Genomic DNA, 27,622 nt, shown 5'->3' with positions numbered 1-27,622 from the left:
CAGCAGCCAAAATGCGACTCAACCAAACGGGGCTCACGCAACGCCAAAGGGGACACGCTCGGCTTATCGCCGTGTGCACCGCTAACTCATAACGCAGCGTGGCTGAACGCAACCGCGTTCAGCCACGCTGTTCAAATTCAGCGGTACAAACTAACTACCCGCCAACGCCCTTTTTCGCACAGCCACCACATTTTCTAGTGCACCCTTAGCGACTTTCCATGCAACCTCGGCGTGATTAGTGCACAACCAGGACATGGGCCCGCAGTGAGCGCGACGAGTTGCAGCTGCGAAAAAGCTCGCGTTGCGCAGACCCGAGTCACACCTTCACACGGTTGATCACTGCGTTTGTGAAGAAAACTGAGCATCGCGGGCTATATCTACACTTGCTGCCTATCGCAACCTCGGCGAATGCTTCGCTAGAGAGAGCAAAACGCAGTACAATGACAGCCGAGCCACAGTATACCTGCGACGTGTTCTCCCGTGTGGGCACCAACAAAGGTTGAACGATGACAGGATTTGGACACTTCCCTATATATCTTCACATAAACCTTCAGTACAAAATAACGAGAAAAAAAATCCACTCAAGAACATGCCAGCATACGTTGCAGCAGATGAGAAAATACTCGCACCGAACACGCCCGAGGGCTTCTTCGATTTATGCGATTAACCATGACTTAGCAATTGCACATGTTCCTGTCCTAGGGCGATTCTCCAGATTGCTATGTGCCACTGACCCAAGAGCTTTAGAGACGTGGTACAAGTTTCGTCGTAGTATTCTCTACATATACACCTGCTCTTATCAACCTCCACTCCATAAACCTTCATAACTCGCCTTCGTGCTATTACTGCGTTGAAGTATCGCATAGTGCATAATTCGCCATCACTCGTGAGCGCAAGAAGGTATCGACTGAGCTTTTCTCGCAAGCGGAGCCAGCGAAAGCGCCGCCATAGCCTTGGTGCGTCAGTGTGATTCGGCATGCGACAGCGTGATGTTTGCTGCTGAACCTCACTAACCCGTTTTCCTCAAAAAAAAATATTACCATAACACGTGTTGCCGAGAGCTTTGGTTGTGCATGGTAGGACGACGAAGATGTTGGAACGCGAGACCACAAGTGTGTGTGTATATATATATATATATATATATATATATATATATATATATATATATATATATATATATATATATATATATATATATATATATATATATATATATATATATATTAAAAGCCCTTTGCGCATGCACGCTTTGGGGTAAACAGGAGCAAACGAAGAGTTTTCGAATAGGACCCACGGCACTCAATTATTGGTCATGTCCATGTCCCTTCAGTGAGTACCATCACATTTGTCTGACGCAAAGCTTTTGGGGCAGACTTTGGGGCTCCCGCTAAATTCTAGAAATAGTGTCCCCAACGCAAAACCCAAACGCGGTTTGGGTTTTGTGCATGCGCAGTGGCATCGAAGCTATTTCTTTGGGGCCTCTATTCGAAAACTCCCTAATGCCTCAAGCCATACTAACCAGCCGCCACATAAATGGTAATTATGAAGGTGAAAAACAACGATCCCATTTATGTTGTTTTTGAGAATTTTCGGACGTCATTCTTGAGTGAATCAGCGTATGGACAGGCAGAACTTCTTTCACAAAATAGATGGTCCCCCCCCCCCCCCCCCCTCTTAACGTCACGAAGACTTCAGACGTTTGTTTATGGTTCCTAGTCAGGAGAGGGCTAAATATTTTACCGACAAGCAAGGAAGTAAGTTACTGAACTCTGGAGGATACAAACACTTAGAAAAGGTCGGCATCGAAGTCTGGATGTCCAAATGACGATTTACGTTAGGACGCGCCATTCAATAAACGGAAATTTAGGGACTCAATTTTCTCCGAACATTCTTTCGCCAAAATGAACCAAACCTGAGTGCGCAAAATAATCGATTATTCGCTAACATAAACTGCTTTCTGGGTCACGTTCTCAGTGATAAACGAGGAACGCGCACTGAAAGACAACTCGGCGGGCAAGGCATTTCGTGTGGTCAGCAAACGAAACAACTTGCCAGCCGGGCGGTTGGTTGGTTGGCGACTTTCATTAGCGCCACGATACACCAACAAAATAAACCGACCCGATGCGACTACAATATCTCACACGGGTAGATACTTCTGATATACACATTAATCATTAATGTGCGGTTTCGTCAGATCAGAAGCTGGTAATATTCATTAGAGAAGGGAGGGGGGGGGGGAGCGGCGGCCCAATTTTTTATGCATTTTGATTCATGTGTTTGCGCGCGTGCATGCCGACGTACAAAATGTAACTACTTCAATGGAGGGGTATGAACCCCCCCCCCCCCCCCCAACTCCTACGCTAGTTGGTTGGGTGTTTTACTACATCCGCCGCCACTATATACAAGTTAATATGGCAGCGGTCTGCCAGTAGCGTCTACTCGTCTCGCTTCCTTAACCACACTCACACGACATAATAATTCGGTTATTGCAAGTATGGGTCCGGCACTTCATTTAAAACGCCAACACATCCCCAAATGGACCGGTCTTTCGAACGAAAGAGGCGCCAAACATGGGTGTCGAAAGCAGCTTACATATATATCTACAAACGTGGCTGTTTTAAACGAGAGGCTCTCGCTAATCCCTCGTTTGGAGGAAAGCGACGATGGCGAGCGAATCTCTTCCCTCGACTGAACGGCACTCGAAGTCCTACAGTTGAAAGGCGGCCTATGCGACGCGTGGGACTGGCTCAAGAAAAAAAAAAAAAAACCCACTAAAACCGCGAGGGTGTTCACTCCTGAACTCCCAGGACGACGAATTGCAGGAATTTGGAGCAGCTCTTGGCGTTCGGGCTCGTTGAGCGCGAAAACACGCCAAAAGCAACAAAGTGAGCCCCGCACGAGTCGAGAAAAAAAAAAAAAAGAATGCAAAAGAAACAGCAGCGCTCGCACAGATTATCAGGGCGGTTCCCAACTTGCACAGGGCGGAGCGTTTAAAAGCCGGATCTGTTTCCCCTCTCTTTGCATGTCTTTTTTTTTTTTTTTTTCGTCAGGTCCTCAGCTCTCGAAGAGGGGGGCCTCCGCGACGACGACAGGGCTCCGTCCCGGCGCCAACGTGAAGCAAAAGATAACATTCGCGTTTTTTTGTTTTGCACTGACCCGCGGCCATCAAGAGGTGTTTGCTCATTAAACGACAAGAAAAATAACGACTGATCTCACTCGCCCCTCAGTCGCCGGAGCTAATTGTAAAAACTTCGCGGGCTCTCGGGCCATCTCGTCGCTCCGCATTATGCCTTCGTTCCTGGCAATGCGATGAAGAACCACGTAACTGATTTTCGCGCTTCCCAAGGGCGCGCTAAATCATTCAAGATTCGTTTCACGCAAGCAATCCTTCTCACTTCCGACGCAGCTCGAGAGAATCCGAACGGCGTATTGTGATTAAACAGCAGCACTAGCGTTCCCGAGCAAAAACAAACAAAACACTTCACCTTGCTGTATTATATATCATTAGGCATTTCCAGTGGTTAGAGATGGAACACAAAAGAGAACAATTCTCCAGCGACACTTACAACTGCCCCAACCAGTGAACACACACACACACACAAAAGGGGGGGGGGAGGAGAGGGGGTCGGTCGATTACGAGTTCGTTTGCAGTTATCGTTATGAAAAATCTCAAACTTTTTTACTTTCGTAACTGACAGGGCCCTTGCCTCGATTATGATCAAAACGATTGAGAAGAATCGAATAAGTGCCGCGGAATTTCCGAAGTTGCGCAGCCACAGACAACGTTTTGAGCTCCAATTACGACAAATGAGAGAGTGCTGCCCCTTGAAAACGGTTTAGTGGCGTGCTTCGCCGCACAGGGACTCGGTACTCAACATCTATCCCAGTGAGACTTTCAGTCAATCTAGCTCTGCGACTTGCACCTCACCTAACCTTGACGGTTTTCCTTTTTGCGCACCGCACAACAGTCGATGCGCTTACGCTAACCACCATTTATGGCAACGCAATCTGATTTTTTTTAAATCAATTATAGAGCTTCTTGAAGGCTAGAGATATGCGTACCTGTAAGCCTCTGAATTAAGTGCCGACGCTTTCGCGAGACACGTCCAGTATACATCGAAGTATATTCGCATCCTACGAAGACCACTTCATACGCTCCTTGTATATAACCAGCACTGGTATGTACATACGATAGAAGACAGCCTTTCATAGCGTTACCGAAGCATCGGCACTGCCCTAATAATTGTCATCAATCCCCTTCCCATTCTCCAGTAGTGAAGATTTACGTATGCGTAAACCAACGTCACCTTTAATCTCAAGTTAAAGCGTCCCGCTGGCAACAATATTAACTGAGCTTGGTAAAATATCAATTCTAGGGAAACATATATACGAACGAGCTGGGGTATCACTAGTAGAACACAAAATATCACTGGTACAACGGAGACTACGGATTGACTGGTCAGACACTCCTGCTCAGCTAGTAACGATAAGGTATCGGCCACGTAACATGCACGTTTGCTCGCAACGCGGCAGTAAAGCTCGAGCTAAAGTGCATATTACGCCTCGTCAACCTTTCAAACATTGTTCCAAAATGCGCATTTTATTTTTTTCAACGCCATTTCATACACCAGCAAAAACATGCACGACGCAAGGCCCGCTTGCGGCATGTTGTTGCTGGAGTAGAGGCCACAAATACCGGGTTCACCCCCACCACTGGAAGCCGCCGAGCGGATGTCCGGGAACATCGAATCGACGCTTTCCACCAGCCGTACTGACCGAACGCGGTGATGTAAACGCAAGGGTATCTTGCAACGCTGAGCAGCGCCCGCGTCGCAAGCAAAACAAGGGTGGAGTATACATCATACCGATTTGCCGCGTCGGTTCGAGCACCATGAAGCTGGAACAGCAACAGCAGTCCGGCGATTCGCAGCAGCAACACCGGCAGGCGCAAACGGTGGTACGCCGCGTAGACGACGTCGCGGCGCCGTCGCCGATCGTCGTAGTCGTCGTCGTCGAGGTCGATTCGCGCAGACACCGACAAGTCGGCACCGTCAGCAAAGTCGTCGCATCCACCATTGTCGTCGTCATTGCGAGGCGCAAGATCCGTCTCCGATATGCGGGGGCCCAGCGCGAATGAACACACCTAAATAAAGCTACCTACTACTACTACTACTACTACCGTGCGCCGTTAACACAACGAGACGGCATCGGCGGAGTTGCTGCTCTGGGCACGCGCTCGGAAATCCATCGGGCCGTAGCAGTGACGCTGTTCGAAGGCACGGCATCCGACGCCAGCAGGCAGCGGCCGCACGACGCTCAGCAGCACAAGCACACCGTCCTGGCGTCTCCGACGGCGACGAGCGAACGCCGCAGTCACAGAGAACATGCCGCCGCCACAGCGCACGGAGATTGCGACAGGCAGGAGGACCCAGGGCGCGGTTAGTACACGAAAAATCCACGATGCCTACGCTACGAAAGCTGCACGCACAAGTGAGGGAATAGGCAGCCAACGCGCGAGCGCCGCATACACACAACTTGACGGCGCCGAGGTTCGCGACCGACTGATGCGCCGGCAAAGCAGCAGCAGCCGCGTCCGGCCGGCGAACGGAGGGATCCGCGAGGTGAGGAGGCGAAAGAAAGGGCGCGCGAGGAAAACGGAAGGAGAAAGATGTAAAAGGCCACAAAGACGCCGCGGCGGGAAGACGCATGCGCAGAAGCGAGGCACGTGCGCGCGCGAGCAGGCGCGTGCGGCGGCGCTACGCCAGCTGGCGGCGGGCAACGCGCGTGCCCGCCTCCCGGAGCACGAAGAAAAGCGACGAGGGGTCGGGGGACCCTAGCAGGAACCCACAGCGCAGATAATAATAAAAAAAAAACGCCAAGCGCTCAGAGAAATTCAAAACGAGAAACCGCGCAAGGCAAAACATACAACGCGCGAGAAAACGGTGGCAGACGAGGGCAAAAGGAAGAGCGCGGCGTCCCTCCTTGCCCCGCGGGATCCACCACACGGGGAAGAAAGAATGCAGAAAACGGCACAAGCCACGAAGGCAGATGGATAGTGCGCGTTTGCATGTGCGGGGGAAACGACGGGGGCTGTCTACGGAGGGGGGTCAAGCATGTGCACCTAATTGGTCCGAGAGAGTATTTTTATACTCCCTGCCCAGGGCAGCTTTCCTCCGGAGCAAATAAACAGCTCAAAAAAAGGAGCCAGCAGTCCTCCTTGCCGAGCAGATGCGTCCGAATGTGCGTGTGCCGGGCGCGTGGCACGCGATATCCGAATACTCAACACTCTTAACCTCAACAGCTCCCGCCTCACTCTCTCCCCCGCAGGTCCCGTTGTACGTCGTCCCCTACACCTTCGCCGCACGTAACTTTTTTTTCTTCCAACCAGCCGCAGGCGCGTTTCTCCCGTGCACGCGACCTTCCGTTACGAAAACCTCCGAACAGGGGAACTGGCGTTTGAAAGATGCGTTGAAGCAACCGACGCAAGCTTCTTTTCGCGGCCCATTTTGACGGGCTTTTCGGCCACCCTACGCTTTACGTCACGGTCGTTTTCTCTACGGAAGCAAACCGTTCGCTTCCTCTTTCGCTCAGCCATGTGTCTCCTGGATTACAAGGGCGCCCCTCGATGTGTCCCGTTCCTGGAAGCGGGCACTGGAAAGGCGTGGTGGTCTCTATGACATGATCAGCGTCACAGATGAGATCACAGCACAAACACTATTAGCGAAGCCCTTCAAGAACCAGGGTTGAGAGCCCAATTTACCGGAGCCTGCCCTGCACCTAAAACTGAAACGAGTACGAAGCCTGCTTTGCTCTAAACGTCATTTGGGTCGAGTTTACGCCTCCTCACATCGGGTGAGGGCCGTATCCGCGAATGAATTCGCACACAATTTCAGATGGAGATTAGAAGGCTTACAAGTGCAGAGCACTTGTCAAGGACTGCGTTGCTCTGTAGCCTATAGAAGGGTCTGCAATAACCCAAGTTGAACAAGCGGAAAAAAAAAAAAAACGAGCGAGAACATTCGCCCATGGGCTGCGCTGTAAACACCACTCGTCTGTCCATAACGCCGCTGTAGTTTCTTCCCGATGCTGCATTCTCTATCATTTATCGTAAATATTCGAGTCCACAAAATGTACTAGGCTAATACTAGCTACGCTCATGGATGACCAACTCGCCCGGACCACAACACTTCTGTACAGTCAACGAAGGCGCGAAAGTTAAATGCTGTTTCATGCGATTTCACTCAGGGCAACACCTTTAGTGCACTGTGGGGGTCCAAACAGCTCGCATAACCCACTGTTCAGGACGATTGATTACTGCCGTTGCCTACTGTGCCACTCTTTTGAATTTATGACACAACTTGTAGCCAATATCGCTACTTCATAGATTAAACACCCTCGACGGAGTTTACCAATACCGTAATAGTAAGAAGACAATGAGTGCGCGTTCTTAACACAACTAAACATCGTGTTGCAAAACCATTCCGGCCATGATTTCATTCTGAATACACACCATTCCGTTGTGCCGTATGTTGCAGGTTATTCCTGTGAAGTGTACTGCTTATGAGAAAAATATAACGGTTTCCAAGGTAGCAGAGAAGCAGAAATATTTTGCTTTTTTTTTCAAATACTATTAATGTCCACATGATATCAAAAACACGCGCAGAATACAAGGGGGATATTCGAATGACCTGCATGTAAGTCCACACCCGGGGCCCCCAGTTGCGGTCGGATGTCGGGCCTGATTGACCGTAGCGAACAGACTATAGGAATTAGGCCCATGGCGCTACTCTCCTGGCGTGAAGGATAAGCTGCCGATGGTCCCGGAAAACAGCTACAACCACGCTCTAGTCCGTAACAGAGACAGTTTATGTAAGAGTTGGAAGGGAACCATGCATGCTGCACATCAAGGCCGGCCCCAGCTTGGCCATAACACGGCGAACCCCAGACCCAATATTGGCCCGGCAGCGCAACCCACGTCAACAATGGTATACTGAATAACAATGGGCCGACGCGGCCTCACCAAAAGATGCAAGTTGGCTCGCGAGGAGGCGCTTCGCTCAGTGGCAACGCGATCCTTTTCTGGAAGAAAATCAAGGCTCCTTTCGATGCAGTCACTAAAAACATTTAGACGATAGATTTTTATTGAAAGAAGAAAAAAAACACAAAATTAGTAAACGCGCGAATCGAACTAAAGTATTTATTCATGCATTCATTTGTCCACACGGAGGAGACCACACGTTAGACACTGGTACGATCGAAACGAAACTTAGCAGCCTGTCTATCCTACAAAGAAAAACCGTACCAGCCATGAACACCGCCATCCGAACATACTGAGAGCATCTCTTCAAGATGTCGTATCAATACACAAGAAACAAGATTGAACTATTCGTGAGTGCACCACGTGACCACCGAGCGCCAATTAGATCACCACAAACAGAAGCGCACAAACGATTTAAGGCTGGACAGACACTTAGAAAAGAATAATTTATTAATTTTAGTTCTTCGATGTAAATACTGAGGAGTATTCGCAAAAAAAAAGTCTTGCATGGAACATCCCAAGACTGGTGTGTAATCTTTACCGGTATCTTCAGCATTAGATCTCTGCAACCCCGGTCACAAAACGACGCTTTTCCCTAATACAAACAGACGCACGCACAGTATAAGTTCATTGCAAGATCGAATTCACTGCGCTCAACACCAACTGTGGTTCTTAAGCTCAACCATAATCAATGACAGCACCACTAACCCGGTAAGAACTGCTTCTGTTCGCTATGTGTGATCGCAAATCAAATAGAAAACGTCCATCAAACGCGCACATGCGTCTGCAAATACGTGGAATGAATCACAGCTGCGTAGGCGGAACAGTTCATCTACCAAGTAAACACCACTCACGGACGTTCGATCAATTATAGCGTCAAATTCTCACCACTCTACGCCGAGATCATCCGCAAAACAACGCTATAACGAGGCGTCAGCGCAAGGCGGCGCCACCCGCACTCCCTGGACAGCCAAGCAACTGCAGTAACAACCGTACACACACGAGAGAGACATACGCGCAAGCCTGCGGGTGGCGGTGGGGAGCCGTCATCCTTCTTCGGGTCGGGTGGTCCCAACCTGTGGAGCTGGACGCCGGTCGCGACCACCGTGCCCGCACGCCGAGGCATCGCCTGCCCCCCTCCCCCTCGAGAACCATCCATCTTGCGACCGTCGCCTGGACGAGGCGGACAGCCAGCGGCAAAGGCATGCGTCCACATGCACGCCCTACCCAACAGCTAGCCACCCGATATGCATAAAAGAAAATAGCCGATCAATCTGTCCGATTCGTTCATTCTTCTCAAAGTCGACAGTTGAAACGGAGCGAAGAGAGACGGAAAACATACGATCCAATTATATAATTTAGCAGCTACAACGTGGCGACGCGACCACATATCAGCTGCCAATAATTCCATCATTACGATGAATAACAAAGTGAAGGACAATCTCGGTTTCGGCACGCTGCTGTCATGAGATGTGAAGTGCAAGGCTCGTTCGACGCGTCTTCCAAGTGTATCGTGTCCCGGAATGCGCGTCTCAACGGCAGGCCCAGTTGATAGATCTATGCTGAATATATATATATATATATATATATATATATATATATATATATATATATATATATCAGATGCGAAGCAGCTCTTTGACTAGCCCCGCTGTCCCTCCGTACACCGCTACTGCGCATGCTCGCGTCCCGTGCAGAGACGCGCCCCCGGGGACAAAACTGTCGCTCCCCTCCCCCTCTCTCGTCTCGCAAGGCCGACGCAGGCAGCGTCTTAGCGACTGCTCGCGCTGCACAACCGCTCACTGGCCCCCAGTAAACGAAGGCACTATAGATCGCGCGTTCGGAATTATGTCAATGGCATCTTAGCTTTTGCTTGATGAGCGCCAGCGTTAACGTCGCCGCCAGTGTAAGCGTTGGCGCCCGCTGCTTCGCATCTGCACATGGTTCCCTTTAGCGGGAGATGGTCCAAGTTTTTTTTGTCCCTCCATAAATTCTCCCCCAAAACGCCTGATTTTTTTTCTTTCTTTTTTTTTTGCAAGCTGGACAATTCCTCCTGCAAAATTACTATCGTTATATTTTTGGCCATTCATATCGATTCGCCATCATTAACGAATTTAGCTGCAGATACAAACCAAGATATATATATAGCGCTCAGCGTCTCTCTGGCATAAGCGGAGCCTCGATAACAACTCATACAAAAAGAGTGCGATCGCACGGCACACGATAATGGAGACAACGTCATTCGCTGGTTTTCACGAACACCAACGAGCGAATGAAGAAGAGACATCGGCGCTTTGCGAGCGACAACGGTTGAGCAGGGATACCGAGACCTCCCGGCGACGGCCTGGCACGACGCAGCAGAAACGCGCTGACAGCAAGTTCAAGGGCAGAACAAAGGGGGCGTAGTTCAATTCCCCCAAGCAACTTTCCACCTTCCTACATCCACACATACAGGCAACTCCGCGACCCAAATAAATGCTCACCGTCACCTTATATCGATGCTGAAACACAAGCACACAAACACTGAGCTCAACTATATAGGGAAAATATACAAAGCCGTCATATTCCGATATGATCCTTACACATTGCATAACCTATACGACCTACCGGGTGACAGAACAGAGCGGCCTCAGTAATTTTAATTTTCCCTTCCATGTTTTTCTTTTCTTTTTCAAGAAATAGTGCTATTTTTTTATTTTGAAACATTCTTGTGGGATATTCCACCAATTTATTTAATTGACTTACGCCCATTATACCTTCTGGTGGTATGGGCTACCCTTATTTTATTTCTGCAGATGGGGGAGAGAAAAAAAAGAGCGCGCACAGGTACGTACACACACGAGAAAGAGAGAGAGACGGTGAAAAATGAGAGCCCGCAAGTGGGAGTGTGCATTGAATGTGCGAACGCGCACCGTTCGGACGCCGCGATGCGTTTCCCTTCTTTGCACTGTCCGTCGTTATGCCTGTCGCCACCAGCCTCGAAGGAAGCCGCGGCCAATTCTTTGCGCCCGTCGGGCCTAATTCGACCGGCAGCGCGCTTCCGCGTTCGAGGCCCTTTGTTGACCGAATCGGCGGCCCAGACAGCGCTGCCCCGCGCGCTTTGCATGACACACTCGGGAAAAGCGCAGACGCGGTGCAGATCGGTTACTAACCTCTGCTTGGGCCAGCCTATAGGCCTACAAGCGGACGCTGTGGTCGACCGCGCAACGCGCGCTGTACACACAGAAGGCTATACGGGTGGTCCAATTACGAAAGCGAACCGCTGCTCGCTCGGGAAAGCTTTCAAACAAAGGTAACCGCGGAAGCAGAGCGACACTTCACACATCGCTTTGCTCCAGACTAAGAAATGAGGTGACTGCCACTCCACTTCCGCGCAATAAATCATCCTGCTCCGGAAACAGTGATAGCAAAGAACAGTCCCGAACAGCTAACACAAGTGTTTCGCATCTAGGCAACCAAACAGCAACACCGAGTCCCGAAGATTAAAGTATTACGGTAGTTATAGCGCGAGAACGAAACGACGACACAGAGACAAGAAGGACACGAGCTGCTTCTTGTCTCTGCGTCGTCGTTTCGTTCTCGCGCTATAACTACCGTCATGCCATACCAACTAGCCCAAGCTGCCACACTTTTAAGCTAAAGTATTCATTCAAACTCGCACATTCTTATACACTGATTATTCGTATCACCGGTTTTACGGCCCAAAACCACGATATCATCATTAGAGGCACCGGGAGGGCTCCGGAAATTTCGGCCATCTGGTGTTCTTTAACGTACTTTCCATGCCGAACTTTCCATGTCGATTCCTTAGCTCCTTTCGAATATAATTAGGTAACTTTTCGCCGATAAATTATTAACTCTGCCCGAACAGAAGCGGAGAACTTTAGAAGAGCAATTCGCCATCTTCTTGATCTTCCCTAGCAGGTCAAGCTTTCTCAAGTGGTAACAGTCCTTCGGATCCGTAATATAACGCTCAATGTGATGTCCTTTCCAATCAATCTTATCGCATCTATGACAAGTAGCACTATACTCATGGCACTATAACATATACTCGGATGAGATAGTGGGATCTATATATATAGCACCACGCATTCAAGGGAAAGTCCAGGAACTTGACTTGAAGACGACACAACTCACGAGCAATACAGGAATGAGTCTAACGTGGAATACAAGATAACTTTTTTCTTTTTAAATTAAGAAAGGCCTTTTGACTTTCCTGCAGCTACTGCACAGTAGTCGCGAGAGGAAAAAAAAAAAGAAGCACTGGCTTATAATCTGTACCTTACCGGACGGACGACATGGCACGAACAGTCTAGACAACCATCTCCCTTTTGCCCGCCTCGGTGGATCAGTGGCTATAGGTTGCTGTACGGCTGACCAGAAGGTTGCAGGTTCGATACCGGCCGTGGCGGTCGCATTTCAGTGGAGGCGAAATGGTACAAATCCGCATACTGTGCGATATGTCAGTGCACCTTAACAAACACTAGATGGTCGAAATTTCCGCAGTAGCCCTCCACTACGACGTCTCTAATACCCATATCGCGGTTTGGGGCATAAAACTCGATATTATTATTGCAACCATCTCCTCCACATAGCGGCATGCAAGCCGGAAATGGGAAATATAGGCTTCGTTTCTACTAAGATTAAAGCTGTTTCTGGCGTCTGCCACATGTCAGCAACGAAGCGGAAATTCTTCTACGACACAGATTCTTACAGGCGTTACGCACAACAAACTTCCAAGTGGTACAAATTCTGCATGGGTGAAACATATTGCCTGTTAACAAACACGTATCTACACCTGTTACGTGATAGTATTAATAATTCTTGGTGTTTAACGTTCCAAAACCACGATTTATTATTTGATATGTGGGGTTTAACGTCCCAAAAACCTCGATATGATTATGAGAGACGCCGTATAGTGGAGGGCTCCGGAAATTTCGACCACCTGGGGTTCTTTAACGTGCACCCAAATCTGAGCAAACGGGCCTCAAGCATTTTCCCATACACCAAAAATGCGGCCTCCACGTACGGCCGCGATTTGATCCCGCGACCTGCGTGTGAGCAGCCGAGTGCCTTCGCCACAAGACCACCGTGGCGAGTTTGCAGGAACGGTTACGGGGGAATACGGAGCAATCGTCAGCGTTTACTTGGGAGAGGCGATATTTGCGCAGAGACTAACGATTTGCCGAGAAAACGTTGCACTGAAATGCCAGTTGCCCCGTGAAGTTGGGAACGTATTAGTGGCCAGGCCTTTCGGTTTGTTCTGTCTATTTAAGGCGAGCGGCAATTTTGTCCACAAAGGCCGTCTCGAAAAAAAAAAAAACATATTACGCAGTGTTAGATATGCAGCCCATGCAGTGTAGGTAAATCTCTTCCAGCGTCCACGAAAGAGTGGCAGAAAAAAATGTTTGCCAGCTGCGAAAGATGCTTGGCGACAGCCGCAATATCATGCCCGAGTGCGAGCGGCCTGCGTCGTTGTGTTCGATAATCACTCACACGTCCTCATAACGACGCGGCAACCATAGTTTAGAATAGAACACAAAAGACGTGCACGCGGTCACGACAATCTGGGTTTCTCGACTGTTCCGAAACATGTACAAAAAAAAAAAACAGCGACTACTTGTTGACCGGCGAAATGGGGTCATCGTTCGTTTTTTTTCATTTCTTTCACGTGCATACGAGTGCAAGCACACACCTTTCGAACAATGTCACCTCACAGAACCGACAACAAGAGCGCGACGGCAACCGACGAAAGATTCTCCGCCGCTCCGGAGCGGGCCAATTAGGAAGGGCCGCCGCGGGAACACAGTATACAAGACTCCAACTGGCCACGGCATACTACGAAACTCCCACCAACCGGGCACACGACAATTTGTCAAGAGGCACACTTATCATTCGCAATGAGGAGAGCAAACCGAACGGCGTCGACGGGTCGCCGATCTGTTTCCCGGTGAGCGGGCACGCCATCTTCCGCTATTTTCCCGTCACGGTTGTTATTCACTCTTCAACCTTTTTTTTTCCTTTTTTTTTTTGAGCAAACATTCGACAAAAGTCCAGTGCGCGGTCGACCAGTTGACATTCCTTTGCTGCCGTCGCTATATACGACCCCAAACGGGTCAACTCGCGGAAGAGGCAGTATCGGGCAGCCGAGCGTCCTCGCTTGTTTATATAACGGTGGCAATTGACGCAACTGTGGGAAAAGATAAGACCAGAATTAGACCGACCGAGGGAAACGGACGCCACCGAGAGTTTAGACGAGAACGAACGAATCGTAAGTCAACAATGGACGGCAGAAAAAGCGGGGAAGGGTGGAGGGAAAATTATTTAGCAAACAACAAAGTGAGTTTTTTCGCAGCGTTGTATATGCAGCTTTCCGTGTACGGCCCATTCACCAATCCGATGGCTAAGTGTGACACAGTTACTTTTCTCTCTCGCCGCATCACGCACGTCGGAGTGCATTCCAACTATGTGCATCGTAGGTGGTGTATGCCTATTACCAATGTGTCTGTGTGGGGAAGGGGGGGGGGGATCGCCAAGCCTGTGCGGAGCGCGCAACACAGTCACAGAGAAAGAGCTGGAAGAGCGGCCCTTCAGAGCCACACTCTTTGAGTAAACGCTAGAAACACACTTGCTGGGTACCCACTACGCCGTAAATAATCATAATTTCTACGTAGTAGGCCAGAATTCACTATGATATCTTGCCTCATTGCTGCGTGGTGTTCGCTAAATGCGTGCAACGAATTTTGTGTTTTATGCAGCGGCTGACGGCGATGAAGAATTACGCCTGAAGGTGGTTATGTGCCACAGTTAATAGGTGATGAAGAGCAAGCTTTTGTAATGGGTTGGAGCATTGGACGACCCGCTCGTTACGCAATTCACATTGTGTGACACCTGGATGTTCCTTTGGTGTTCTAGTACGCTTTATTACTCATATTAACGCGATTACTTTCCCGACATCAAACCTGCCTGAGGCAAGTTGGCGAACGATAGCCAATCACCGGAGTGGCATAGCGGTAGAATACTGGGCTGTCACGCAGTGAACCCGGGTTCGATTCCAACTACGTCCTTTGCTATTTTTATTTCAGTTTTTTTTTTCTTATTTCATGCGATGGTTGTTGCAGACACCGGCGACGGCACCACACGTGACACATTTTGTTGATTTGATTTGTGGGGTTTGACGTCCCAAAACCACCATACGATTATGAGAGACGCCGCAGTGGAGGGCTCCGGAAATTTAGACCACCTGGGGTTCTTTAACGTGCACACAAATCTGAGCACACGGGCCTACGACATTTCCGCCTCCATCGGAAATGCAGCCGGGATTCGAACCCGCGACCTGCGGGTCAGCAGCCTAGTACCTTAGCCACTAGACCACCGCGGCGGGGCATACCCATTTTGTGATCTCATAACAGCTTCCTCCGTAAAAAAAAAAAAAAAAAAAAAACCAACATTTACATGCCCATCCAGCAACGTACACATATGCTCGTCCTATAGCACTTGAACACTGAGCAGGAATCACAGCGAACATCGATTTTGTCTTGACTTTGCAATACACTAATGGGAGGGTTAACACACATAAAAAATTAATATACGGGACACAGTTTAACGAAACGAGCGCACCGTTAAAACATGCCTCCCGTTAAATACTGTCCTATCTGCTATTCGCGACGAGATCGGGTGACAACGTTGTAAGGTGCACTTGTTTAACCGAATCCGCGCGGAAGTGTGGATATGTCTATATGTGGTCGGCGGCGCTTCGCTGCGTGTGGTTTGAGCCGATTGCCGGCGAATAATAAAACGCGTCGAGTGCAGTTTAAAGGCAATATTTACGCTCCTCTCAGCCTAATCGGCACACGAAGCCCAGGCTACGTTACTATTACTAGCGAGTGAAGCGCATTCCGGCTACAAAAGATATACTCGCCCTGCAGGTGACTGTCTGCGCGCTTTCGTACTAAACCACGCTTTTGCATGTAGTTTGTTAGTGCGTATTTCGCGTGCCTTCTGCCTAACTGCGCCCTCCTGTTGCACGACTGAACTGCGTATACTTATTAACATCTCGCTCATCTTAATGATAAAGAGGAAAGGAAAGATCCTAAAATAGCTCTCTTATCGGCGCGACGAGTGCGGTACCACTGTTCGCACAAGTACTCATGCACATTCCCCCCCCCCCCCCCCCCCATTCTGCCCACCTTGAAATGTGGGACAATCGATAATTCTCGCCAGGAAAGCTTCGCAGCTGGTCTACAGCGCTTACAGTCGAGTGCAGTACAGTCGAGTGCATAATATTAGAGGCCACGGGAGCGCGCGCCGAGGCGCGTCGCTGCGCCTTCTGGCGGCTGCACGGCTCTGTCCGGGAGCGCGTACTGCGCCACCGCGTCCCATATCACCCAGCAGCCTGCCCTTTCGCTCGTTTCAACGGCGCGCATCTCGAAACGATGCGGACGGTGCCACTTCTGCAGTCGCTGTGCAAGCACGCCGAAACCCGCAAATGATGTGCTGTCGTCACATTAGCGCTCGGCTTTTTTTTTTTTCATTGTCTTCACAGAGACTACAGAAGTGACACCTTGCGCCGTCCGCATCGTTTCGAGATGCGCGCCGTTGAAACGAGCGAAAGGGCAGGCTGCCGGGTGATATAGGACGAGCGTGCGCAGTACGCGCTCCCGGACAGAGCCGCGGAGCCGCCAGAAGGCGCAGCGACGCGCCTCGGCGCGCGTTCCCGTGGTCTCTGAAATTATGCACTCGACTGTACATTGACGTATACCACGAACGCACATGTTATTGCACCAGTGCAACTATCAAAAGCTTGTAAGAGTTCCGCAGAAAGCTTTCATCGAAAGATTACATGCCCGACAGTGATAAAACAAAGGTCTGCTTATTGCATGGGAAGAACCACTTTTTTTTTTTTCGAACGAGAAACGACCCCTACCTTCTTTCCGTCAGTCAATAACAATACCCCTGTTGACTTATGAAGCAGCTCACGGAGACAAGAACAAAAGGAACGAAAGAAACGCACCGCTCGTTCCTTTTGTGCTTGTCTCCGTGCATGCGCTGCTTCACAAGTAAACATGAACTATCACAAACTTTCAACGTTACTGATTAACAATGCCATACAAACGCATCAAGACAATGTAAAGAAGTATGACGTTTTCCGTGAAATTATACAACATTATTGTAAGGCACACCGTCTGAATTAATTTTAAACGTCTGGGTTCGTTAAAGGATTTTTAAATCTAAGCACGCGGATGTTTCTGCGTAAACTTCGCCCTATGTTAACAGATGGCACAGGGAAACTCCGTTTTAGGAAGACTTTAAGTACCGAAGTGTCACGCTTTCCTTGATAGAATTACCTCTCTGTAGCCGTACAATGTTCAGATAAACACAACACAAGCTCATCACATAGTCGACAAACTATATACAGTGCCGTAGTTATACACCTAACCACAAGGTGCAAGTGCGTGGCCTAGAGCCTCGCTTTTGATTGCAACAGAGTCGTTAAAACTTTGCATTCACAAACTACTTAATCGTCCTCATGTTTGGCACGATGCCCAGCGAATTTTACGATGTGCCTCAAGCAGAAAGCGGCACCCAGACTGAGATGATTCTGGTGAACGGAGGGCGCGACGACAATACTCGGCACTCTTGAAAGTTGCGCTCGCTGCATGATCTTACTACACTGAATTGCCATACGAGCAAGACCCAAATGGTTTCATACGACGTTTCAAGCATATACGTACATAAGCAGTCAAGCTCGCGCTAACACATCCGAAAAAACCACCCTTTCAGAACGTGCATGACGAACTACTCTCACATGCAAACGCAACGTCGCAAGCAAACGCCCCGCCGTGGTGGTCTAGTGTACTCGGCTGATGACCCGCAGGTCGCGGGTTCGAATCCCGGCTGCGGCGGCTGCATTTCCGATGTAGGCGGAAATGATGTAGGCCCGTGTGCTCAGATTTGGCTGCACGTTAAAGAACCCCAGGTGGTCGAAATTTCCGGAGCCCTCCACTACGGCATCTATCATATTATGGTTTTGGGACGTTAAACCCCACAAATCAAATCAATCGTCGCAAGCAAACGACGCAGGGAGCAATCCACACTTCACCCCTTCGGCCAGTTGCCGCCCGGCGACTCCGCTAGATCTCGCGACCAATTTTGTATAGTGTGCGTTATATAACCCACCACACGCGCATCGCTAAGCCATCGTGAACAAACTAGCCCCTTTAATCGCATTATTGATATGTATTATTCTGTAAGCGACAGAGAAGTCCCGATAAGCAGGACTGCGATTCGCCCGCTCCTCGATTATTACAGAGAAAGTGAGTTGGACGCCACTGCTCGCAACTCAGCGGGGCTGCGGCATTGAATGGTTTCCACGGCTGGCCTTACATAGGTGAAGCAAACATTAAGAGGCACACCACCCTGTTAAGCGGAGGTCATGCCATGCCGCTAAAGAGGGGCGGCCAAGACCTAAAGCATCGCGGCACATTCGCACGATCCGCTTATACAACTCGCACTGCTCAGCGCGACAGAACCGGCGGCTGGTCGAATGCGAATGACAATCAATGGCCGCGGAATTCGTCGACATCGCAGTTAATTTTAACGGTTCTAGAGCTCCGATGGAATGCGTGTTCCATGATAAGGAGCGACCGCAAGTAAAAAAATAAACACTGTCAGCATATATCACTAGTCCTTCGGCGTCATTTCGTTGTCCGCACAGGGAGGACCGGCGCACTTCGCGCGCCTTCTCTGCTGGTGTATTCAAATATACTACAGAAAAATGAGTACTACTCGCTTTGGTTTGTCTCAATTTTGCGCTTTACTCTTAATTTTTTGAATTTATTTTTTGTGAATTTGCTGAGCCTTTCTACACTGAGAAGCAGAACAGAATCGTTTCGAGAACATGAAATTACCATTCAATTGACGCGGAAACAAATCACCGGAGTTGGCCTTTGAGAAACTCTTTCTCACAGCAAGTCTGTATACGGTTGACATAGCTGTTGACATAGTGGATTGAACGCCATCATCCGTGCGCAAAAAAAGCACCGTCCATCAATAAGCGGCTATAGTTTCCCCGATTCTTCTCGAGACTGCTGTAACGTTGCATTACGAAGAAACCAAACCATCAAGCAATAATTAAAATAGCAAAAAAAAATCCTAAAGTCGTCATATTGCAATATAATATACTTACACTGCCCCTGAAAAATGTCTTCCCAGCAATGCATTCAAACTTAAAAGTGCAGTCGACATTAAAAGGATCGATGCGTAAGAATGATCTTTGAAAGCTGGCTTTCTCCCATGCAGTGCTGCCGCGAAGCCTACTTAATATAAACAAAAAAAAAAAGTCGTCCTCTCTGGAGCTCATTGAAATGAACTAGCAACTGCCAAATCAGACCTTCTATTTATGGTTCGCAGTAGCTACGCTAAAATCCCGTATCGCCAGGACTCCCGCAGAGCAACGCGTCTGCGATGAAAGACGAGCATCAACGAAAATGTAAACACCGTAGTGCACGAAATGCAAAGCGTATGCGGCAAGTCGGACAAAACAACGCATGTCGCGAAGCGGAGAATGCGGTCTCGTATAGGTGGGTGGGCTAGGCGAGCAAACGTCACTTGATGTAATCCTCGATGGCGGTGTCGGCGTCCATGCATATGACGGTATACACACTCCGCATACACAGTGGTTTGAACATTGATGGGCGCGCTCACGGCCTGGCCTTTGATACGAAACTGTATTTTGCCACGTAACCTCTGTGCCGAGTACTAAACAGCTTCGCTGGTCATCCACCACGGATGAACGCAATGCCCCTCCCCCCCCCCCTTTTTTTTTAGACAGCGCCTGCTTTTCACCGGAGCGTTTCACATCGGAATGTGATGGTTTTACCGCCATCTGTACGCGCTGTTGAGAGAAAAGAAACAACGAAACGCATACACTCCTAGTAGAATTAGGCAACCCACACAGACTGTCAGAACAGGCACCCTTGACAACGCGTTCCTCTGAACTGCTGCCTGGAACGAGCGAACGAGTCGCAGGCAGCCAGTGGCGCACTCCTGTTCGATCGGGCCTTCTTTAATTCCGTGCCCCTGCACACAGCCCCTGAACTCCCTTCCCCGTAGCCCTGCAGTGCGTCACGCCATTTTCGATGCGTCCAGCGCTCCCACGAAAAATCTGGCGGCCGTAGCGGCGCTGTCAGCGCGCCGAGAGAGAAAGGGCGTCGATAAAATAACGGACCGAAAACAAGGACAGGGAAAAAAAAAAAAAAAGAAACGAAGCGGAGGGGAAAATACGGGCGCCGCCACCGCAGAAGCGCTGTCAACCAGCTCGCGAGACGACGACGTCAAGTCGGGGGCCACTCCCGCTAAACCCGGCGCCGAATGCGCAAATCATGAAAGTGCGCGCGCGCTATACACGGAACGGATACGAAAAATGAAATAAAAACCGCTAGAGGCCAGCAGGGTGTACGATGCGCGAATAAAGGAGCCCGCGCGCATGACGGCGAGGACGGGAGGGGGGGGGGGGTATAGAGGAGGAAAGAGACGACGACGGCCATCAACACAGAGGGCCAGGAACAAAGCGGCTAGGCGAGCCGAAAGAAACGGACCCGAATGTTTTCCGTCCAAAAGAGCCGCCTGCCAGCAGCGCGCACCGCGGGTGGTAGAAGTAGCCAAGAGGAGGCGGCGCTCGTCGTATGCTCGCAACGCACTCCATGCCATGCAGTGGCTCGCCGCCGCTCTTCTCGGCACAGCGTGTTTACACAAATCAAGACGGCCGACCACCGCCGCCGCCGTGGTCGAAGCAGCAGCGGCGGCGGCTTGATTGCTCCTTCGCAGAACGAGGAGGAGAAAGGGGAGCACCGATGTGATTGAACAGACGCCGCGGAGTCGGCTCGATGGACGCGAGCGGCACCAGCCGGCGTTGCCTCAAAATACCGCGCGGATTCCGCTTAACAGCAAGAGTTCGCTACATATAAGAAAATGTGCGCACTATTTACGCGTTCATACACAGCGCAGCAGCTACTATTTACAGGTGTACCCCATAGCGAAGCCGCAAGTATGTCCTATAGGAAGAGATGGCAGAACATTGGGGGAAACGACGGGCTCAATATTTTCACTGCGACAAACAAACCAAGTGGATACGCAGGAATTAGAAATATTGATTTTCGAGGCAGAATAAAATACCGTGTTTCGACAGGCCTTCCAGGACACTCATGCTCATTTTTTTTTTCCATGCGGCTGTTAGGCTAGGCCTCTCAGTACCAACGTGGGAGCGCGTTCGCGTCCTTCTTGCAGGACATTAAGAAATGTTATTCCATCCATTTGCATGACGTGAATAGCGCACCCAGGACTTCTGTCGGATGGGGGAGGAGGGGAATGAAAAAAGGTGAAATTTCAACAAGGTAAGAGCGGGGGATATGTGGGGGATCGAGCAACTTGCTAAATTGCCTCTGTTTTAAAAAATACAAAAGGCTGCTCTTATACGGGGCTTTCCATGTCCGGGGGCCGTCGTAGATCGGTGGCGGGTAGGTGCCACTTTTACGCACGACTCCCGCCAGTGACACCAACTCCTCGCACTTCATTCATGACTCCACTTCATTCGAATCGCACTTCATTCAGCCAGCTAAAATTTGAACTCGCGAAGCGAGAGCTTCGTCGTAAGGCAACAACCTCGCCATTTCACGAGTGTCAGTTGGTTGATTTATTATTTTTTTTTGTTAAGACGGAAATATACCGCAGCCGATAAAAATATTGAAGATGGCGATGTTTATTTGTTCGGCTTTTTACCGAGAGGTCTCCAAAGAGCTTGACAGGGCCAAGAAGCCATCCTGCAAAGCAGTGCGCGGATAAAATAAAAAAAAAAAAACCCACCGGAGTATGTACCAACGCGTAACAAAGTTCACAAAGGAGGTCTCTTCGCGTATGTTTAGGTGCTCGTTGAAAAATCTCAAGTTATCAAAATTTCCGGAGCCCTCAAGTACCGAGTCCTCTATAATCATATCGCAATTTAGCGACGTAAGGCACACAACAATCATTATTTTTAAAGCTTCCAATGAAAGTTTCTCGGCGTATCCTTATTTTTTTGCCTATTTTTTGTCGCTCCACGCTGACGAAGTTTCAAATAATGAGAGCAGGACATCATAAATATTTTTTTTAATGAAACACGCTTCTACCACATGTTCGCGAGCGTGCAGACAACTGCGCGTCTCAGAAATGTTCCGCTGCAGTAATGGAAGCCACAAGAAAAAGAGGTCAAACAGCCAACCCGCAAAAGACAAAAAATGGCACCTTTCCAGCTTTTAAAACGTTTGCCGCGGTTGAACGCGGCTCAGCCAAGTTTGCCGGCTATTCTTGCTCGCGTAAAGATGACTCCAGTCTAGAATAGGTCTTCCAGCGGAGCCTATACTGACCGAGCAAGCGTCTGGAATAAGACATCTGTATAGAGTAATAAATTTTCACTTACTCGCTATGATGGAAACAGCAAAATTTTTACTTCTTTACAGAATACTGTCAACCCTGCACGACAGTTATGGAAAAATACGAACATTGTACAAGCAAGGCATAATGCAATGGCCATATACGAGGAGAGTACACAGGAACGAAACGCACACAATAGTAACGACATCTTCACCTGTAAGTGTCTTAATCACGGGGATTACCAATGTAGACGACATACAAGCATAACAATACATGCCTACAACACCAAAAGATTCAAGAAAATAAAACAGATGAGTGCGAATAGTTTCACGTGTACGCAAGTAGTGTAGCACATGGAACTTGGGAGCACCAAGATGAACTTTTCAGTACCTTCTGAAGTGTTGGCTGCGCTACAGCAATTGAATCAAGCGCATTTCAATGTCTTATTACGTGAGGCAAGAAAAAAAGAAAAGAAAAACGGAAGGTATGGCTGTTGCAAATATATATATGATACAATGCCGAAAGTAGACCGCCCTCGTAATGATCCGTAGAAAGAGACTCATAGTTCAAGCCGACATGACGTCCGTCGATCCGGAGGACTACACAATAAGGCCGTCGCGGCTACTCGCCCCACCGACACAACCATGTTTCACGCAGTAACAGACTGTATAATGAAGCGTGAAAAAGTTGCACCCCACTAGCTGACAGCCATATAGCTAGATCTCTTTTACAAGCGTTCACTCAAGTCTTGCGGCGAAGATGCGGCACCCACAAGTGCCCCAATTCGGCGCGCCCTTGCTCAAAAGGGCACGAAAATCACCCAACACTATATACAAGTATGCGTACATGCATTATCTTAATTCACTGAGCGGTGAGTTGGACTTTGCGCTCTTGTTAGTTGATGGGTTTCGTGATGGAATCATGACCACGGTTGATCCGAATTTCAAGGGAGGGGGGGGGGGGGGGGATAGAAGAAAATGAACTGCAGTTCGACCATACAGTGTTTCATATCTCGAAATGAGTCGAATATTGCCACAAACATCACGGTTTATGACAGTTACATCTTTTTTTTTAAATAAATAAATACAGTTACAACTTACATACGCAATTTTCACCTAAAGAGGTAACAGCATGTACACAAGCAACACGGAAAGCGACCGCGTTTCCTATGATCATTGATGCGCTTCCTCAAGCACTTCCTGCCCAGTCACCGTGTATGCGAGTGGATCGTTTCCAACGCCTATCCTTCGAAAATCTGTCGTTTCGGTGGTTCGCTGCTTAAGATCACACTATTACAAAACATTTTCAAGAAGAGTTCCCCCTTCCTCGAAAATAAAACAGTAGATTCTTATAACCCAAAGTTCTGCAAAAATCAGCTAAAATAAATACGCCGCCAAGCAGAAAACTCCGCGGGTGCGAAAAATGCCAGGCCTGCGCGAAACGCGCAGCCCAGTCGCAGCGAAAGCTGGAAAAACCGGCCTTTCAGAGCCTTTTTAAAACACTTTGTGGTAACTGTTACAAGCACATTTTAAAAGTATACCCCCTATACGCCATAAATGATAATTTTTGTGTAATATGGCGGCATTCGCTATGCCATCCTTCGTCATTCTTCGGAGAAGCGTGGTATCCGCTACACATACTTGCAAGGAATATTCTACAATGTGTTGATGATGTGCCTGACGACGATAAAGAATTACACCTAAAGCATTCGTTTTTCGTTTTGGTGCCTCTGTTTGGGAAATTGCCACAGAGATGCATTCGATGCGGTGTGTAATTTTATTCAAGACTCTAAACGTTATTCAACATAAAGCCCATGTTAACAGATACTCTAAAAAAAAAAAAACCCGGTCGAAAAGTAATTTTCAATTCTGGATAAATCCGTGACATACCAAATGAATCGGATTTGGCAAAACCAGCTGTTTGGTCGGCTCCCGAAATCAAGTTGTAGCTATTAGTGTCTACTTTGTTGTTGATCCTTTTTTCTCAAAATCTAAATTTTTGGTTTCTTTTCTTTTTTAATAATTCACTATACAACTCCTTCCCCCCCCCCTTTTTTTTCGTTGTAAGCAATAATGCAGTTATCGTCCATATGAGACTACATGTTCTCTTGGCCAATCCCCCAGAGTGGGTACGAGCCATGGATTAGAGGATACAAACAAACAAACAAACAAACAAACAAACAAAGCTTTCGTAATGGGTTGGAACATTCCACGACCCACGTTGTCGTTCCGCCTGGTTTTTTTTTTTTTTGCTGTTCTAAAACGCTTTATTGCTCATATTACCACGATTCCTTCCCGACATGAAGCCTGCCTAGGTTAATTTAAAACGGAGTTTAAAGACCCAGCGTGGCTCAGGGGTATAGAACACTGGACTGGCACGCATGGGACGCGGGTTCGAATCCCGCTGTGTGCTTGGTAATTATATACTTTGATTTTCTTTTCTTAATTTGCGCGATAGTGGTTACGGACACCGGCGGCGGACAACTACGGCGCCAAAACGAACCTTTGTTGTGATCTCATAACACCGTTCACTGTAAAACTCAAGTACAGATTCAACGCTCTCGAAATGCGGCGATTGAGTGACCGCGAATGTCAAACACGTACCTGCCAATCTCGTAAGCAGACAAGGTATTCATCGCCACCAAAAGGGGGCTCCTTTCCAATAGAGATGCTATAATAAACACGATCATCAACTAAAGAGCACAATAATGAACAACTGGATCCCTACCTCTGTGCAACAAGACGACTACATACACTTTCCATTAAACAAAAATGAACACGTGGATTGTAAGCTTCACGAAAATGAAGGAAACACACCGCGCCTTTCAATTAACCTGTCCTCAAGCATGACGCTACACTTATACTCTCGGGGAATCTATAAACGTGACAATTAGATTACTACGCTGTCTAAGTCAATCTTCTCGGCTTCAACACGCTGCCGATCTCTATATTGCAGGTGGCAATCTGCTTAAACAGAATATCACCATTTCTCGATCTGTTATCTCCAGACATACACGACAAAACTACATTTCCGCAAGGTGCCCTTACAGGTCGTTCCGTACTAATTAGCGCATAATCGGTTGACGAGCAGCCGAATGCAGTAACTGCGCTTTCATTCGAAACCCATTCGGCCGACGTAGACATCATTCAAACTTTATTACACCGTTGACCGATTTCGTCTGATCAGCCCTATACAGCTCGGAACGGTGAGCAACAAAGGAGACAGCAAAATATTCCAACAAGGCAAAAGACTGTATCGCTACAACTAACGCTTTCGGCTAGTGATTTTGTCTTTCGCATAGCTGCCTTGAACAAGGCCATTCGTTGATGCAAGCTGGCTTCAGTGACACCATACCTGCTCAAAAAAAAATTTTTACCACAACATAATGCGGCCACAGTGCCGTTACACTACTAAACCATATTTGAAAACTCAACGCAAATACGAACACTCCGCGGATGGGAAACGGCGTGAACAGTGACTTCCTTGAGCGCCCAAAACTTTTTTTTTTTTTTACCATATCGTGCCCAAGCCCACCTATACGGCGCCGGTGCAGCAGAACAACGTGCCCGGAATTGCACGCGGCCATCTTGGGGCGTACTGCCTCTTGCGCGCGGCCATGATCGGCGAATCTTTTGGCACGCGATCGAGCGATCCACCATAACGTGCTTGGCATTCCCATTCAACACCCCGCAGTGCAGCAGAGTGGATAGCAAAGCGCAACGAAAAAAAAAAAAAAAAACGATCCTTATACACACCACAAGATTATTTTACCGCGCTGCTCACGGGGGACTGCCAAACGTTCTCTCAGTTCGCGCCGCCGTTTTAGTCGCAAAACCGATCGGCCTATTGTTCCGCTTCTCTGCGCGTCGCCCGGCGCGCGGAACGGTGATCGCGAAACGCGGCTCCCGCCACTCGTTTCCTTTCGAGGACAGCGCGGAGAAAGGTGAATGCTTAGCGCATTTAAAAGCAATAAGGTTTCGGTTTTCCGTCCTCACGCTAATCGCAAAGCCCGCGAAAGGCGCAGCCGCCCGCGCGGCGGTCGAAGCGCGATCTATCGCATTGGGTCACGCAGGCTGTGAGACAAAGCCTGAACCTTTTCTTCTTTCGCGGGTGGCAAACGACGCGTTTGCGCTCAGAACACCGCGCGGTGTTTCGCAAATACGCGCCGGCGTGCGGTATACGTGCGCGCAGGGAAGCAAGCGGAGGGGGGGGGGGGGCATGTGTGCAAGCGAGTGTTTTGGCGAAATTAAGCCGCACACGGCGCGAAGTATCTGGACACGCGTGCACGTGAGCGCGCATTGGCAAGAGTCGGCAGTGAGGGTCGAGCTCGGGTGACCCCCCGTGCGGTACGTGACTCAAGGTTGGTGACCTGAAACGAGAGGAACACTACAGGAGGAGGGCGAGGAACACGCCGCGGACACATCAAACAACCGCGGGACGAAGAACAAATAAGCAAAAAAAAAAAAAGGAAGAAAAGGCCGATGGGACAACAAAGGAAGAGAGAAAACTATGCACGAAACGAGCCATGTGAAATACGCCACGAGGGTTCGTTCGCGAAACGCAGGAGTGTGCGCGCGCGAAATAAACCAAACACGCGGTGGCAATCGCGGAGAAAAGTAGGGAGGGCACCCCTCCTCCCCTTCCGACGTTGCGGGCCCGCACCCACGGACCCGGCGAGCCACGACGACCACGACTGGAACGGCCGAAAAGAAAACTAAGAAACGGCGAGAGAGGCAAGCCACCGGGCTAAGACGAGGAGAAGACGAGGCGAGGGACGGTAAGACACAATTGAATGACGATATCAAAGCGGCCCCCTTTGTTGCCGCCGCGCAGCCGAGCGGCGGCGCCGCGACACAGCGGGGGGCGTGCACGAAGAAAGGGGAGGCGACGCCGGCCAATCTCTCAATCTTATCGCCCCGAGGCCCTTCACGTCCCAGCGGTCAACGGCGCCGCGAAAAACGAACCATCATCGCCGCCCGGAAAGGAACGCGCCGAACGCCAACTGGGAAACGGCGAGCGAACGACGGCCGTCCGTAGCCGCACGCGACAAGTCTCGGGAACGTCCTCAAGCGAGACAGCGTCCGCGACAGGAGCCTCCGAGAACCGGTCACTTCCTCCTCTGTCAGTCACGGAGCAGCCGCGAGGATCGACGCATGATTTGATTGGACGGGATTA

The 27,622-nt window shown here is 49.3% G+C and overlaps 1 protein-coding gene across 3 annotated transcripts in view; it reads right to left on the bottom strand.

Moving 5' to 3' along the window:
* Window positions 1-27,622, bottom strand: part of LOC119161327 (protein spitz) — a 153,617-nt gene that overhangs the window by 53,305 nt on the left and 72,690 nt on the right. Inside the window, exon 1 of one of the 3 annotated variants that reach the window (XM_037413736.2) lies at window positions 4,866-5,546. The exons of the other annotated variants lie outside the window; for them this stretch is intronic. Coding sequence (XP_037269633.1) covers window positions 4,866-5,088 — 223 coding nt within the window. The 5' untranslated portion in view covers window positions 5,089-5,546. Of the gene's footprint in view, window positions 1-4,865; window positions 5,547-27,622 lie in introns of those variants that run through there. 3 annotated transcript variants of the gene reach the window in all.

Source organism: Rhipicephalus microplus, chromosome X (assembly GCF_043290135.1).
Source record: "Rhipicephalus microplus isolate Deutch F79 chromosome X, USDA_Rmic, whole genome shotgun sequence".
In the NCBI taxonomy this organism is placed as follows: Eukaryota; Metazoa; Arthropoda; class Arachnida; order Ixodida; family Ixodidae; genus Rhipicephalus; species Rhipicephalus microplus.
Note: the sequence above shows the minus strand (reverse complement) of the source record. Positions and strands in the feature narration are given on the sequence as shown.